General features: G+C 45.5%; 1 protein-coding gene across 3 annotated transcripts in view; it reads left to right on the top strand.

The window, feature by feature from the left end:
• The window catches only part of LOC110202101 (ceramide synthase 4-like), a 50,376-nt gene extending 33,511 nt beyond the window's left edge, over positions 1-16,865 (top strand). For all 3 annotated transcript variants that reach the window (XM_020978121.2, XM_020978119.2, XM_020978120.2), the window contains exons 2-11: positions 126-299; positions 3,523-3,640; positions 4,491-4,609; positions 4,830-4,887; positions 6,661-6,711; positions 7,973-8,065; positions 8,657-8,785; positions 14,878-14,984; positions 15,329-15,485; positions 16,031-16,865. In XM_020978121.2, coding sequence (XP_020833780.1) covers positions 127-299; positions 3,523-3,640; positions 4,491-4,609; positions 4,830-4,887; positions 6,661-6,711; positions 7,973-8,065; positions 8,657-8,785; positions 14,878-14,984; positions 15,329-15,485; positions 16,031-16,219 — 1,194 coding nt within the window. In that variant the 5' untranslated portion in view covers position 126 and the 3' untranslated portion in view covers positions 16,220-16,865. The remainder of the gene's footprint in view (positions 1-125; positions 300-3,522; positions 3,641-4,490; positions 4,610-4,829; positions 4,888-6,660; positions 6,712-7,972; positions 8,066-8,656; positions 8,786-14,877; positions 14,985-15,328; positions 15,486-16,030) is intronic.
• The last annotated feature ends 579 nt before the right edge of the window (positions 16,866-17,444 follow it).

Raw genomic sequence — 17,444 nt, forward strand, 5'->3', positions numbered from 1 at the left:
TTTCCAAAATCAATGATCCATGTGCCTTGATTTTTTGATTAACTGACACATGCTCTTCCTTGCCAGTGTTGTGTCCCCTCCCTCTTGGGATGTTTCCAGTAAAATTCTTGGCCTTTTGCCTCCAGGATGCTGACCGGACTGTATGAGTGGTTTTGGAAGGATGAGTACTGGTTCCCTCCTGGGTACTCATGGGCTGACACAGAGGATTCAGATGGGGTCATCTACCCTCACCCCAGGGACCTGCTGGCATCCATTCCCATAGCATTGGTCTTAATGGTCGTCAGATTTGGCTTTGAGAGGTAAGTCAATTGTGGGCTTCCTTCCCTGTTGGTACTGGGACATGGGCACCTATGGGCAAAAAAAAAATATTCATGTTTTCGTATCTGTCAGTAATCATCATGGCATAACAACCAACCAGAGCCAACCTAGTTTCATAAATCATGTCTCTTCTTGGGCTGGTTACTTAGCCTTTGGAGGCTCAGTTTCTCATCTGTCAAATGCGAATATTCTTTTTTTAAAAATTTATTTATTTTTAGTTTTCAACATTCACTTCTATTAGCTTTTGAGTTTTAAATTTTCTCCTCCTCCCTCCCCAAGATGGTGCACAATCTGATATAGGCTCTACATATATATTCCTATTAAACATCTTTTCACATTAGTGGTGTTGTAAAGAATGAAAACCAATAGGAGGACAAATGGAAATGTTCTTACGTGCTCTGCTGACCTTACTGGGCTGTTATAGAGCAAGCAGTACCAGAGAGGGGAGGATTGCCCTCCTTTTTGTCCTGGTGGTTCGTGCCCTCATCACAGCCTCTGACCCATCGCAAAGAAGGTGTTTTTAATAGAACCAAGATGATCGTCTTTGAGCACCAAAGAGGGACAATTTGTCAGTTTTCCCGGCTCAATAAACCCTTCACATGAGCTAACAGCTCCATACATCTCACCTCTTCAGGACCACCAGCCACCTGGTATAGCCCTGATACCCACAGCAGAGGAATCAATGCATTCCAGGATGGGGACTGCAAAGTAAGCTTTTTTAAACCAGATCCTATTTTCCCATGGACTTCCATTATAAAAATGGAGACGAGTTTGCCACATAAACAAAGAGGCCCATGAATTTACAACTGATATAAGGAAAGAATGACACTTTCCAAGAAAATGTTAATAATTGTCCACAAGGGACTCTGTGTCACATGGAGCCCTTCTCTGGTGATTTAATGTAGCTTGGTAGTGGCCCTTAGTTTTTATAGGCTGCGTCAGTATAGGGCAAGCTCTGGATTGCCCCCTGAGCTAGAAGGGCCTTTGGGCAACAGGCTGAGATACTGTCTAAAAACCAGACCAAGAGAACGTCAGAGGGGTTCATCACCAAAGAGTTGCCCTCAGGGGATGGATTTGTCTGTCAGGTCTTGGCAACCTATTCAAAACAAACCTGATCCTTACACAAGGATTGTGTCCATTGTTGTCTGTCATCACTGGGATGCACCTTCCCTAGTCCAGTCAAACATTTATTACAGAAAACTTAAGTGGTAGGGGGATTTTGAAGGCATCTTTGGGCAGTTGTTGGGTGCCTCATTGGATAGGGCAGGATTTGGAGTCAGGAAGACTGTTCATCCCTCAGATAGTTACCAATCGTGTGACTCTAAACAAGTCACTTAAACTCTGTGCCTCAGTGTCCCCTTCTATAAAATGAGAATGATAATTTCACCTACCTCACAGGGTGGTTGTGAAAAATCAAGTGGATTAATATGTCAATCACGTTATAAATTTTAAAGCCCCATATAAATGCTAGCTATCATCATTACTGTTATTGGCATTATTGTTGCTCTTATTATTGATATTTATTTGGGAGAATGGGATGGACTAAGATGACCTCTGAGATCTTTTCCAACCTACAAGAATTCGAGTCCCCATACCGAAGCAGTTTTAGATAGAAGCCAATTAAGATAATTAGTGCCTACTTCTGTGGCTCTGGCTCACTGAATTAGGGCTGGAAGGAGCCGTAAAAAGCCATCTGGCCTGGCCACCTCCTTTTACACAGGATCGCAGCTCTGGGGCTGCAAGAGACCTCAGAGGCCATCAAGTTCAACCCCCTTAATTTACAAATGGAGAAACTGAGGCCCGGTAGATGAAGAGATTTGCCCGAGGTAACACAGGTAACAAGAAGCTGCAAGCGATTTGATCCTTGGGTCTGACTCAACACTTTTTTCTGCTAGACTTGAGGAGCCCCCTTGGTAGTCTAGGGGAGCCTGTGACTCCCTTCCCAGAAGAATCTTTTTAAATGCATAAAATAAAATGATCAGATTGCAAAGGAAACCAGTTGTTTTTTTTCTGTTTAAGATAATCGGGTTTAAGTGATTTGCCCAGGGTCATACAACTAGTAAGTATCTGAGGTCAGATTTGAACTCATGTTCTGACTTCAAGGCCAGTGTTTGGAAACCAGTTATATTGAAATAAAGATGTATTTCATCCAAGTTCTCAGACTTGAAATCTCTTCTTGAGGGTCTGTGGACTCTAGGTTAAGGACCCTAGAACTAGACCATGCTTGTCCAACCCCAATCATTTTACAGATGAGGAAACTAAGTCCTAGAAAGATGAAATTACTTCCCCCAAAGTCACTCAATCAACAACTAGCCAAGCTAAGATTCCAACCTAATCCCCTCTGGCTCTCAGCCACATAGGCTGTTTCCCACGTACCATACCTTTTGACAGAAGAGCTCACATAGCGTTTCTTCTCCTAGCAATTCCATGAGATAGCAGTATATAAATCGCGTGGAATATTGTTGGACCACAAAAACTAAGTGGGGAGGATCTTACTGCCTTACTCTCTTCCATGCACATGAGGTTTCAGTTAAACTGGACAACACCTTCGCACACTCCCACATCTACCCACAACTTGGAATATCCTCCTCCCTTTATTCGCCTGTTAAATTCATCTCCAACCCTTGCAGACCAACTCCAATGCCTCCTCTTCCTCCTCCAGGAAGCCTTCCCCAACTTGGTAATGATCTTCCCTCTTAGAAGGTTCCTTTTCACTGCTTTGATGTACTATGTGATATTGCATATTATATGTAGCTGTGTTGGTACCTCATCCCTCTCTGGACCGTGGGCTCTGAAGTACATATCTCTGCACTGAGCATAAGGCTTCACACACAATGGTCACTTAATAAATGCTTGCTGAAATTGAAAGGAGGAGAATGTTTGCTCTTTGGCTATGGCCTCGCATCTCAAGAGGCTCTTCTGATCAGGAACCCGTTTGCAGGGATGCCCCTTTCCCCTTCCCAACATCCCAGAGTTCTGCTTAGATTTATCACCCTATAATTGCCCCTGCTGAGAACCCGCTGCCTCTTCCTCCCCTACTCACAGAGCCCCCTCACATTTGCCCATGTTCCACTTCCTGCAGGCTGTATGAGTTAGCTGGGGCAGGCCAGTTGGGGGGCAGGATTTGGCAAAAAGAGCTCCCAGAAGACCAGAGATGGGGAGAGGGGTTCTTGGGTACTCACGTCCTTCTGTCTCTTCTCTTAGAGCCATTGCAATGCCCCTGAGTAAGGCTTTAGGTGTGCGCGATCGACTCAGGGTCAAGGCTGCCCCCAACCCTATCCTGGAGTCCTTTTTCCGGACGCATAATAAGGATCCAAAAGAGGTGAGCAGGTCCCAGGATTGGATGCTGTTAAGGAGCCTTGGGTGCCTAAACTCTTCCCTGTGGGAAATCCCTGCTGTTCCTCAGTTCATTAGAGGGGTTAAGCAAGTACTTGCCCAGTGTAGACTCAGCCTCATGTTGATCTAAGTACCAAGATCTACCAATCTCTAACATCAGAGAGGACTAGGAGTCTAGGAAACTTGAGTTGTAGTCTCATTTCTTTTCTTTTTTTTTTGGCTAGGCAATGGGGTTAAGTGACTTGCCCAGGGTCATGCAGCTAGTAAGTGTTATATGTCTAAGGCTGGATTTGAACTCAGGGCCAGTGCTCTGTAATCCCATTTATTCCACTAATTGCCTGGATGACTTTGAACTCAATTCAACTCTCAGAGCCTCTCAGTGTTCTCATCTGTAAAACTAGGGAGTAGAAAAGGGTTAGACCTGAAAATTTCTGAGGATCCTCCCAGCTCTGAAAGCCCCTGTTCTAAATTTCTTCTCAAGGGGGTTTCTTTTAGGGAGATTTCCCCAGCATATGGCTCTGCCCCAACTTCCACGTCCTTTCTTCCTGGGTGTGACTTGGGAAATGCTTTATTTTGGGGACTTGCCCTCCCTGACAAGGGAGGAAACAGATCCATTAACCCTGACCCCAGACACCAGCCCCTGTCCCTTAAGCTCTATGCTGTAGTCCTCACCTGGATCTGTGAGGTTCCAGGTTCCTGGAGGCAGAGTGGCAACTTAATGAGGAGGGCAGTGGCCTGCGTGAGCTTGAGGGAGGGGACATCTCCCCCACTATCACTAGGAGCTTAGGTCTTCCCTTTTTTCCTCCTATCCCCTTTCCCTGTCCTTCTGTCCCCAGGCTCAGCTGAGTCACCTGGCCAGCCAGTGCGGCCTCTCTGTGAGGCAGGCCCAACGCTGGTTTCGGCGCCGGAGAAACCAGGAGCGACCGTTACTGAGCAAGAAATTCTGTGAATCCTGGTGAGCTCAGGAGGGCCTAGGGGGAGTGCTGCCCATAAAAGGGAACTAGGCCATGGTGTGGGGGGGGGGCATGCTTAATTAGGAAATCGGGGGTCCTACTTTTTAAGTCTGTCTGACCTTTCCCTTGAAGTAGCCCTTTCTATCCATCCCCTCCTTCATCTCTCCTATCCCTGGACTGGGGCTCCCCAAACTTAGTCCATATTCTGTTCTGTATTTTCAGTTGGAGATTTTTATTTTACTTCTCTTCTTTCTTTGGAGGCTTCCTCGTGCTCTACAATGTGAGTATGTCCTCTCCCATCCTCACCACAGATTCCTCTGTCCCCCTCTTTTTCTCATCCCTTCTTCCACCTCCGTTCTCCTTCCTTTCACCTTCTGGACCTTTTCTGTGCCATCATCCTCTCCATCTCCATCCTTTTTATCCCTCCCCCTCACACTATTATGTCCTCTTCCATCCCTCTCCCATCTTCTCCATCCATCCCTTCTTTCTTTGTTCCCGCCTGTTGGCATATTCGTCATCCCCATTCTTTCTGTTCCACCATCCTCTACATCTGCATATTCATTTCCCTTTATTTTTCTTTCCATTCCCTCCGTCTCTCTTATCCCTTCCTTTCCCATCCCATCTCTCCCTGACTTCTCAACCCCTTTATGACCCCATACTCTTCATCCCTCTCCTTCCATCCTCTTGTACTTTCTTATCAACTCAATCCTCACCTTCATCCTTCTTCCTGATCCTCTACTCCATTCCATTCTATCCCTCTCTGCTCTTTTTCTCCATCTCCCTCTGTCTCCATCACCTCAATCATGTTCTCCTCTCACCTTAGCAGTTACCTTGTTGCCCCTTCCCATCTCCTTGTTCATGGTTCTCCCACCCTATACCCTTCCTCCAAGTCTCTGAGAGACAGGGGGATTGCCATCCTGGCCACAGCCTCTCTAGGAGGCCTGTAGCTTAACTGGCCAGCATGATAAAAAAGGATTGGAAGCTCTAAGTCAGATAGGGACACAAGATTGAGCCAAGTATGATGGTGAACAAGGGTTACTGGGAATAGAAAGAGGTAGAGAGACAGGCAGAATGGTCAGGTGGTCAATTTGTGTGCCAGTCACTGTGCTGAGAACTGGGCAATACAAATATAAGCTCTTGCCCTCAAGAGGCTTATATTGTAATGGGAGAAGACATACAAAAAGGAAACTAAAAATCAGGCTGGGGAATGAAGGTTGGGAGTGGGAAGGGAGGGAGTTGTTGAGGTCCAGAGAGTCAGAAACATAGCCAGGAGGTGAATAAAGGTTGCCCAGCCACCGTCTGTTGCCAGAGCCATCAGATGGCCCAAAGTCAGTCACCAAGCAGTCATTGTGCTAGCACACTGTACTAAGAGCTGAGACACAAAAAAAGGCAAAACTAGTTCTGCCCTCAAGGAGCTCCCATTCTAATGGAGACTACATGCAAGTAATTATATGTAAACAAGACATATACAGGGTAAGTTGAAGGTATCTGGGGTGTTAGCTGAGATTTGAAGGAAATCAGGAGGCAGAGATGAAGAGGGAGGGGATTCCAGACATGGGAGAGCCAGTGAAGATGCACTGAGTTGGAAGATGGAGTGTCTTGTTCAAAGAACAGCAAGGAAGCCAGTATCACTGGATCATGGAGTATTTGGAGGGAAGCAAAGGTAGAGAAAATGTAGGACTCGAAAGATAGGAAGGGGCCAGGTTTTGAAAGGCTTTCCAGAGATTTTATACTTGATCCTGGAGGTAATAGGATGCTTGGAATTTTGACATGGTAAGACCTTCCCTTTAGGCGGGAGGGGGAAATGATAGCAGGAGGCAGGCATCTAACCTCCTCTCAGATCAGGTTTTGCTCAGGTTTAATTCTGACCTTCTTACAGCGTGGGATAATGAAGACGGGGGAGGCCAAGATAATTGGCAAAACATGCTGTTAAGTGGGGATGAGATCATTTCTGTTGATTGCAGCCCCAAAATTACAGGTCAAAGCTATTACCTGTGGAAGCTGGCGATGCTGAGGGCAGTTTCCTGAAACTCATCCTTTATTTATCTTCCAGGAAACATGGTTGTGGGAGCCCAAGACATGCTGGGATAGATACCCCTTCCAGGTAAGCAGCCCAAGAGCAAGGATGGATGACTGAGATGCACAGTAAAACAGGCCTTGGAACTAAACAGATTTCCACAAAGAATCTTAGAATCTCAAAGTTGGAAGGGATCTCAAAGGCCATTTAATCCAATCCATACACGAACCCTCCCATTTCACTTTGGGATATCTCTGATTGTTACGAAGTCTTTCCCAACAACAAGCCAAAATCTGCCCTAAATCCTACAGCTTCAACCCATTGTTTTTTCAACTTCTTCCCTCTGGGGGGCAAGGGGACCAAGTCTAATGCCTTCTGCACATGAAAGCCCTTCAAAAACCTAACTACACTTTTCATAGTATCCAAATACATCCCACTGACCCCTCTTCCCTTTCATCTCTTCTCCTTACTGAGCATCTTCAGTCCCTTCAACAGATCTTGTATGACATGATTTCAAGGCCCTCTGCCATTTTGGTTACCTTCCTGGACTCCTTTATCACCTCACTAGTCCCAAAAATTAAGCCACTCTACACACCTAATATAACAGCATCTTTCTTGGCTATCAACTCATCTTGGGCTTCCAGTCCAGTAAAGACCCTAGATCTCTTTCAGGCAATTTGCTATGTAGCCATCCCATCCCCTACCTACTTGCGAAGCTGATTTTTTGAACCTATGTTAGACTTTATATTATCTCCATTAAATTTGGCCAAACATTCTAACCTGGCAGAAACTTTTTGAATCCTGACTGTCATTCGGTGTATTAACTAACCCTTCCTTTTTGCCATCTTCATGTTTATAAAGCAAGTTTATGAGCGTGCAATCTGTGGCTTTATCAAAATTAGTGATTATTTTTAAATGAAATTTCAATGGCTTAGGGCAAAGCATAGATCTTTTGGGTATCCCATTGGAGACCTCTTTACAAGTTGAACTAGTCTTTGAGCCCAACTATTCAACCAATCATGAATCTTCCTAGCTGTATTGTTATCTAGTCTACATTTTGTCTTTTTCCACAAGAAGTAAATAAGGGATTTATTGATAAGTGCTTGGCTAGAATCTGGGTACACCCTATCTGTGGCATTCCCCAATTTTCCAGTCTTGTAACCCTTTCATTAAAGGAAATGAAGTTAGTGTGTCATGATTTGACGTAGGTGGGGACAAGTCTTTGGTGACCTGTGCCTTCTGCAGAGAAGGTGCAAGGTAGCATCCCTACCCCCATGAAACAGTTCTGACTTTTCTAGCTCTGTATCCAGTCCACACCATCTAACAACATTATTTCTTTGACCCTCAGCCACTGCAGCCTGCCATGTACTGGTGGTACCTCATTGAACTTGGCTTCTACCTCTCTTTGCTGCTGACTCTCCCCTTTGATGTTAAGAGAAAGGTGAGTCTAAGCAGGCCTGCACAACATATGGCCCGCCAAAGGATTTTGGGTGGCCTGTGAAAGATGTAGAGGATATAAAACAAGCCAAGGGGGAGCCCAGGTAGAGTGGAAAGGCCCCATTCCTTTAGTCTGATGGAGATGCCAGCTTTTCATACCTGCCTTCCTTGGGAAAGTATCAAGTTTGGCTTTGGCTCTAAAGGCCCTTCCCTGAGGCCAGGCCTTGGCCTGTGGAAGCAGGTCCGTTCAGCCAAAGCTCAGCATGCTCTGCCAGAGACTGGGCAAGGAATTCCTGGAACTTAGGTGCCAATTTTAGTGCCTTCCCCCTGGAGTTCAGGGAAGCCTAGCCTGCCAATCTCTCACCAAATCTTGCCTCCAACTTTCTCCCAATTCCCACCATGTTGTCTCCTCTCCTTCTCTTGATTTCCTCTTCCAACCTGTCCTTTATGGGCCTCATCTGGAGTGTATCTGATGACCCTTGGCAGACCTGGGCTTCTTCACTGTGGCACCTGAATAGGAGGGTCTGACCCTAGGTATATAGACTTGGCTAATCTCAGTGTGGTCCTGGTGTGATGGCTGTCTTCCTCTTCCCAGGACTTAAAGGAGCAGGTCATTCACCACTTTGTCACAATCATCTTGATTGGATTCTCTTATTCTGCCAATCTCCTGCGCATTGGTACCTTGGTGTTACTGCTGCACGACATAGCTGACATTTTCATGGAGGTGAGTGAATAAGACGTCAGTTTCTTGTCTGATCTTCCAGGCCCTACGCCAAACATCTATATTAACAGATGAGAGCGCATGACTTAAAGAAAGAGCTACAGGCAGGGGTGTATTAGAGCCAGTTCAAACCAGCACATAAGAGCTAATTATTAACTTTTCGGGGTGAGCATTGATATCTCAGAAATTGGCAAACACGACAGGTCGGCACTTGATTTATCATTCCATTGATTGTCTAGACCTAAGAAAGTGATGGAAAAAATTTTAATAATGTAGATTAAACTTAAGTATGTTGTATGTATTTTTCCCCCCACCAGAGAACTGATTACTAAACATTTACCAGCACACCCCTAGCTGCAGGGAAATAAGGTCTCTCTCTTTCTCTCCCCCCCTGGAACTCATCAACCCAGGTAGTGTCAGAGCCTCTAGTCTAAGAAGCAGCAGGAACATTCAGGGAGCACTGGCCTCAGAGATCTTGCCTCTACCATTTTACCAGCTGTGTGATCTTAGGCAACTCACCCAACTCCCTTCATTCTCTGCTTTTTTTTTTTAAGTGAGGCTGACTTGCCCATGATCACACAGCTAGTAGTATCAAGTGTCTGAGGTCAGATTTGAACTCAGGTCCTGCTGACTGCAAGTCTGGAGCTCTATCCACTGTGCCACCTAGCTGCTCCTTCATTTTCTGTTTCTTCATTGGGAATTCTAGTACCAGGAAGGTATTAGTTCCACTGTACTCTGCCCTGGTCAAAACACACCTGGTCATTGGTAAATCAGATCATCTATTGTCAGGATGATAAAGGGATGCTAGATCATGCCCTTTTGAATATTGACTGAAGAAACTGGGAGTCTTTAATTCAAGTGTCTGAAAGACCATTGTGTAGAAGAAAGATTGGACTTGGGGACAGATTTGAGGTCAAGAAAACCTTCCTAACAATAAGAACTAACAGTGGAATGGAGGGGATGCCTTGGAAAGTGAAGGGTTTCTCCTTCATTGAAGGTCTTCAAGCCTTCTTGACATCTCCCAGTTGGGGATGTCAAAGGGATTCTTGGTCAGATCTAGGTGAGACTCGATGGCCACTATCATCCCTTCAAATTCTAAGACTCCATGATTCTATCAAATACTAGGACACGGTAGAAAGAGTACAGCACATGGAGCCGGAAAACCTGGGCTCCAATCCCAAGACATGGAAGAGAAGGTGAAGATCAAATGAGCTAATGGATATAAAACACTTGGCAAACCTTTAAAGTACTGTATAATTGTGGAGATAAATAGGAATGGATTAATGGAGGAGTGTGGAGGTCCCAGCAGAGTGCTCCCAAGGTCAGCCTGGGTCCAAGGAAGCTGCGTGTTTGGGGAAGCAGAATTAGAGCCCCAAAGAAGGCCACAGAATTGTCCCCAAATCTCCCACCTTGATGGCAATCCAATAATTAGGCTTCCCTGCTTGGCCTTCCTGTGGTCGTGGCTTACCTTTCTATTTTTCTTTTTTGAATTTATCGATACAAAAAATTTTTGTGTTGATATCTTTTGTTGTCATGTCCCATTCAGTGGTGAATATATCCTTCCTCTTCCCCTATCCAGAGAGGCACCGCTTGTAACAAAGAATTATTTAAAAGCAGTTCAGCAGAATTAACTAAATCAATAACAATACAGTACATGTAGTGTTCAATCCTCCCAGTCCCCCACCACCACCCAGAAGGAAGGGAGGTCCATTTTCTCATCTCTTCTTTTAGCTATTTATTACACAGTGTTCAGTTTTGGCTTTCTGTTCTTTCCATTAATATTGTTGTAGTCTTGGTGTGTATGTTTTTCCCCCCTGGCTCTGTGTATCAGTTTATGTAAGCATTTCTATATTTCTCTGGATTTTTCATATTCATCATTTATTATAGGACAGTAATGGGCCTTCACAGTGAGGTACTGCAATTTATTTAGCCATTCCCCAATCAGTGAGAAGATATTTTGTTTGTACTTCTTTGCTCCCACAAAAAAAAAATCTTATTATAAATATTTTGGTATAGATGAGACTTTTCTTTCTATCCTTTCTGTCTATGACATAGTTGCCTAGCAGTGAGATCATAGATTTCAAGCTGAAAAGAACCTTAGGGGTCACTTAGTCAAACCCCCTTATTTTACAGATGGGGAAACTAAGGTGCACAGAGGTAATTTGCCCAAAGTCATATAGGTAGTAGAGAGAAAGAACAAGATGGCAGAGTAAAGATTTGAACCCAGGTCATCTGGCCCCAAAGCCATTGCTTTTTCCACCATTCCATACTGGTTGTCTGGGTCAACAAGTAGATATTTTACTCATTTGGGTGGGGGGAGGGAGGTGCGGCAATTGGGATTAAGTGACTTGCCCAGGGTCACACAGCTAGTGAGTGTTATGTGTCTGAGGCCAGATTTGAACTCTGGTCCACTCTATCCACTGTGCCACCTAGCTGCCCCCTTCATTTTTTTCTTTTTTTAGAATAACACTAAATTGCTTTCTGAAATAGTTGAACCAGTTCATAGTTCACTAAAAGTGTGCCTGTTTTCCTGAAGCTGTTCCAATACTTACTGTTTACTGTCTTTTGTCATCTTTGACGCTTTGATGGGTGTTAAGGTTAAACCTTTAAAGTTGTTTTGATTTGAATTTTTCTTCTTCTTTTTTATGGAGGAAGAGGCTTATCCAGTTTATTTTATATACACATATATATACATACACAGTAGCAGCGATCCCCTTTCTGCTTGGGTTCACTAAAATTTATGTTGCACAACCTCAACTAGGTCTTCACTGCTGCAAGGCAATTCTACCATACCTCCCTTATCAACTCACTATGCCACGCACTGCAGTGGCTATTGAATTTTTCTTCTTAGTGATTTGGGATAATCTTGTATATAGTTGTTAATAGTTTACATTTCTTCTGAGAACAGTTTGTTCACAGTCATTTACCACTTATTCATTAAGGAATAGCTTTTTATCTTCAGCATTTGTATGCATTCCCAATACATCTTAGATATTAGAGATACCTGATGCAAAGATTTTTTTTCCAATCAAGAACTTCCCGTCTTACCCTACTTGCATTGATTTTTGTTAGTGTAAAAGCTTTATACAACTCTATTTTTATGTTGTATGATTACTTCTGTCCCTTGTTTGCTTAAGAATCTCCGAACCATAGCTATGAAGGGGACTCAATCTGGTTCTCTTCTCATTTTTTATAGTGTGACCTTTACTCAATTTATATAGCCATGTTGAGTATATTGGGTAAATGGTGTGAGATGTTGGCCCATATCTAATTCCTGCCATACTGCTTTCCATTTTTCTGAGCAGTTATTGTCAATTAGAGTTCTTCCATAAGTAATTTGGGTTTATCCAGCCACTGGGTAATTGTGTTTAGTCATTTCTGATTCCCAGCTAATCTGTTTCACTGATCTTTTTTCTGTTTTTTTTTTAAACCAGTATTAAGTAGCTTTCATGATTACTCTTTATAGTATAATTTGAGGTCTAGAAATGTTTTGCTTCCTTCGTTCCCACTTTTCCCTATTATTTCCCTTGAGACTCTAGACTTTTTGTCTTTCTAAAATAAATCTGTTTTTATTGTGGCTGGTTCCACAAAGTAGCAGATTAATATAGTACTAAATCTGTAAATTTAGCTTATTACCAAATGAGATATTTGTAAAATGCTAAGCATAGTGCTTGGTACACAGTAGACACTTAATAAATGCGTGTTCCCTCGGTCTTCCTCTGTTGTCAATTTTATTACATTGGTGCAGCTGGTTTTGATGTTTTTAAGAGCCTGTCTAGTTCTAATATTCTGGGATTCTTCAGTATGTAACGAAGCTTTGTCACGTAGTAGGGGGAGGAGCAAGGCGGATGAATCTGTACCCTTGGGCCTTTGCTCCTGTCTCTCTCTGGCCTGCTACCTCCGGACCAGAGCAGGTGCCCTGTGTACTGCCACTTCCCCTCACACACAAGGGATCAGCTGCTCCACAATCTCTCCTCACCCTCTCACTCCACCACCCCCACCATATGCAGCCAATTGCCAGGTCATATTGATGGTCTTCTAGCTGTTTCCAAAGCAATTAAGTAACGTAGTAGATGGCACACTGGACCTGGAGTCAAAGAGACCTGAGTTCAAATCCAGCCTCAGATACTTACTGGCTGTGTGACCCTGAACAAGTCACTTTACCTCTACCCGCCTCAGATTTCTCATCGGTAAAAGAGATAATAAACAGCACCTATCTCCCAGGGTGGTAGTTAGGCTCAAATAAGATAATATTTGTAAAGTGCTGAGTGCCGTGCCTGGCACGTAGTAGGTGCTTAATAAATGTTCCTTCCCTCTTCCCACTCACATAGCTACCACTCTGATTCAGGACTCATTGCTTCTAGCCTGGACTAAGGATTCTCACAGTAGCCTCTTGATTGGTCATTGTGGTAGTGGTGATGGTTGTTCAGTCGTTTCAGTCATAGCCATCTCTTCGTGACCCCATTTGGGGTTTTCTTGGCAGAGATACTGGAGCGGTTCACCATTTCCTTCTCCAGCTCATTTTACAGATGAGGAAACTGAGGCAAACAAGGTTAGGTGACTTGCCCAGGGTCTCACAGCTAGTAAGTGTCTGAGGCCAGGTTTGAACTCAGAAAGATAGTTCAAGGCCTGGCCCTGTCTCCACTGCACCACCTAGCTGCCCTGCTTGGTCTCCCTGCCTTCAAACCTCCCCCCACTCTAAGCCATTCTCCACCTTCTGTGATATTCCTGAAAGAGTCTGACCATTTCACTTACCTACTCCAAAAGCTTCAATGGCTTCCCGCCGCTCTTCGTTACGGCTCCTCTGTTCAGGCCTGGCTCGGGCCTACCTCTCCAGGTTGATCCCATGCCTCCCCCCTTTCATGTATTCTCCAGTCCCCCCAAACAGGTCTTTTCACTGCTCCTCGCACAAGGTGATCTGTCTCATCTTCTTGCTTTTACACAGGCCATCTCCCGTGCTTAGAACACTTTCCCTCTTATTTCCACCTCTTAGAATATTGAGTTTCCTTGAATGTTTAACTCAAGGCTGCCTCCCAACTGCTACTTAAATATAATTTTTATGTACCTATATGTGTACCTGTTATCTCTCCTAGAGCAGATAAGCTCTGAGAGAAAGTGTTACTTTTTTTTTGTTATTTGTATTTGTATTCCCCAGAACAGTATTTGACATATAGCAGGCACATAATAAAAGCTTATTGAATAATTGAACAGAGGGTAAGTCTGAAAGAAGGGAAAACAGGGCAGGTATTAATTCAGGAAAACCTTCAGAGGCTCCATAAAAATAGCAGAGGTAGCTTAGCAAATCTGCAGAAGACAAATTGTGGGGTGCAGTTTCAGCAGACTAGATGACAGTAGGGGTCCCTCAAGATCTTAACCACCATGCCGTTATTCTGTCAAGTTTCCAAGTACAAGATGGGGAGGGGTGGCTAGGCTCCGAAAATCCCCAGGGGCTTTTGATGGATGGCAAGCTCAGTATGAATCAGCAGTGGGGTGTGGGGGCCCCAGCAGTGGGCCCCGGAGAGGGCAATGTGATGTTGGGCTGCATTGGGAAGAGCCCAGCATCCAGAACGAGAGAGGTAACAGCCTCTCTGGGCTGTGCCTTGGTCAGACCACATCTCGAACGTGGTGTTCGGTGATGAGAAGAGACACTCGTAGAAAGGAGAGTGACAGGACTGAGGCGTCTTAGGAACAAAAGAATTGGAGTGGAGTACCAGGATGCCAAATGGAACGTGGCAAACGTGCATCGAATGAAGGAATTAGAAGACTTGATTAAAAAGTGGTCACTTGTTCAGGACTGCCGAAGAAACCAGACCTTGGAACGATGAGGGAAAGTTTCAGAGAGGCAGGTGGAGGCTGAGTATGAAGAAAAACTTCTAAGGATGAGAGTTATCTGAAAGTAGAATGAATGAGCTGTCCCCAGTAGTAAGTTTTCATGATCTGAGGGCTTCAAGCAGATTCTAGATGACCACTTGTCAAGTTCTAAAGGGGATTCCTGGTCCAGGATGGGTTGGACTAGATGCCATCTGAGGCCTCTCCCAAATCTTGATATTAGGTGGTTCTAAAATTCTTCCTCTCTCTCTTCCCTCCCATCCCAGGCCTGTAAAATGTTTAATTATGCGCAGCGGAGGCTTATCTGTGACACGCTCTTCATCATCTTTGCCCTGGTGTTCATCGTGAGCCGGCTCATTCTCTTCCCAACCAAGTGAGCCTGGTCTCAAGAGATGGGTTGGGGTGGGCATAGGGGGACTTGGTATATGATCCATGGGAGAGACCTGGGGTCCCACACCCTCCTCATTTAGGACTTTCTGCTGCCCAGAGCTGTCCCTCCAAAGAGAAGTGTGGCTCCTGCCTGATAATGGTACGAGCAGGGCCCTGGCCAGACTGGAAGGGTCTAAGAGTCTTTCAGGATGCTGTTCCCCTGAATCTTGGGGTTTCTATTCCATCCCCTCCCATTTCTGGGAAAACCAAGACTTGTCTAGAGACCAAGCCCTTACCATGTGTTGGAGCTTGGCCCCACAGTGACCCAAGGTCCTCTCTCTCCTGCAGAATCCTCTACACTACCTACTACGATTCCATGATCAAATTCCAGCCCTTCTTTGGATACTATTTCTTCAATGCCCTCCTCATGGTCCTTCAGGTTCTGCATGTCTTCTGGTCCGGCCTCATCCTCCGTATGATCTACAAGTTTGTTTTAGCTGGCAGGGTATGTACAGATCTGGAGCTGGGCTGTATCCCTGGCCTTGGCCCCTGATGCTCTAGTACCTAGAGAGCCTCCTGTCCCAGGCCCATTTCAGACACAGCAAGGGCAAGTGAACAGGAAGCCTGGGAACTGAACTCAGGGGAGTCTGGGTTGTGGAAAAGGTAGAGACTCGGGCCTGGCATCCTAGTGCCAGTAGGCACCCAGGTGGTCCAGGCAAGGAGTCTCATCCCGAGCCCTTGACAATCTCCCCTTTTTGTCTCTCCCTACATCTCTCTTCTCATTTCTTCCCCTGCATATTTTCCTCCCGTTTCTCTGCTTGTCTCTCTCCCGGTTCTTTTCTCTTCACTCTTCCCTTCTTTCTTGATCTGTCCTCCTCTCCCCATCTCTGTCTCTTTTCATTCCTCTTCCTCCCTTTCCTCTCTCCCTCCCTCTTTCTCTCTCTTTCCCTCTCTCTCTCTCTCCCTCCTTCCCTCCCTCCCCCTCCCCTCCCCCTTCCCCTCCCTGTCTCTCATCCCTCTCCATGCTTCCTCTCGGCCTCTGGTTTTCAGATACAGAATGACATAAGGAGTGACTTGGAAGAACAGAACACAAGTGATGAGCAGTCCGAGGCACCCCGACAGAAGAATGGGAGACTCCAGTTCAGTGACAAAACAGACACTTATAGCCTTCCCCGGGCTAGGAGTGCTCAGGGGGCTGGGCCCAGCAAGCTGGCCAATGGGCACATCCCAGCAACATAGCTTGGTCTGGCTCAGGGATGAAACCTGGATGACTGGTCTGCAGCCTGCCTGAGGATTCAGTTGTCATGGGAAATCTCCCAGAATCTGATGGAGCATGGACTCATAAGCCTGGACTAGGACCCTTTACTTGTTTATCCCTCTCATCTCTGTCCCCACCTCTGCTGGACCTGAGGGAGGAGGAAGAAAGATAGAATCTCTGCAGAAGATTTGGGGGTGGGCTTAATGATCTTTCTCCTAAACAGCCTTTACCCTGAGCCAGTGACCCTTGGACTGGCTGCAAAGGCCTTAGAAAGCCAGGGTGATGGGGGATGCTAGGGAAAGGCTCTGTTTCTGCTGTGCAGGTACCCCTGAGGAGAGAGCTGAGGGACCCCTCACAGCCCCCCTTCCCAGAGCTGCCCTACATCCCCATGGAGGCTAAGAAGGAGCAGGCTTCTTTCTGAGTCAGTGAGAGGGGCCTGGGCTTTTAGGCCTGAGTCTGGATTGGGCTGACCAGCCTCAGACCTCTCTCCCCATCCCAGCCTGAAGCCTTACCTCTGCAAACCCTAGGGAACAGGGAAGCCTGTTCAGGATAGGGTTCGGGGTATGCATTCTGGGTTTCCCCAGACCCAGAGAGGGAACAATAAAACTTGGAGTAGTTTTCACTGTCTCTGAGATACCAGCCTCTTTCATTCACTGCTCACTCTTCCAGAGCCTTCTTCTATGATGGTACTAATCATAGAGTCCTAAAACGTCAGAACTGGAAGGGACTTCAGAGAGCCCCTATTTGAAGCCCTACTTCAGCAGCTACATCTTGATCAGCACGTGATCATTCAGTTTTTGCTTGGATACCTGCCACAATGAGGAGCTCACTGCCCATTCTTTTTGTAGAGCAGCTCTTATTGCTAAGAATTTAAAAGATCTTTACTCTATCAAGCCCAAATCTCTCTCACCCCTCTGAGTCCTCCTACCAAGGCTGCCCACTCCCAATCTCACCCCCCAACCATGGGATAGCATTGGAGTCAGGGAGAGAAACTGTTTGGTGGACTTCAGTTTGGGACCATTTGACCACAAAGCAAAGCAGACAATGGTGTCTAGGTATACCAGAGGCTCCCCCCCACATACACACTCTCCTTTACCTCCCCAATGCAGACCGCTTAAACATCCAAAATTGAAAATTGGGTATACAGAGGGAAAACATGGCAAAATCTCCCCCACATTAGTGATTCCCTTACCTCTTAGCTCAGTG

This window comes from Phascolarctos cinereus, unplaced genomic scaffold (assembly GCF_003287225.1).
Source record: "Phascolarctos cinereus isolate Bilbo 61053 unplaced genomic scaffold, phaCin_HiC Scaffold_4;HRSCAF=312, whole genome shotgun sequence".
In the NCBI taxonomy this organism is placed as follows: Eukaryota; Metazoa; Chordata; class Mammalia; order Diprotodontia; family Phascolarctidae; genus Phascolarctos; species Phascolarctos cinereus.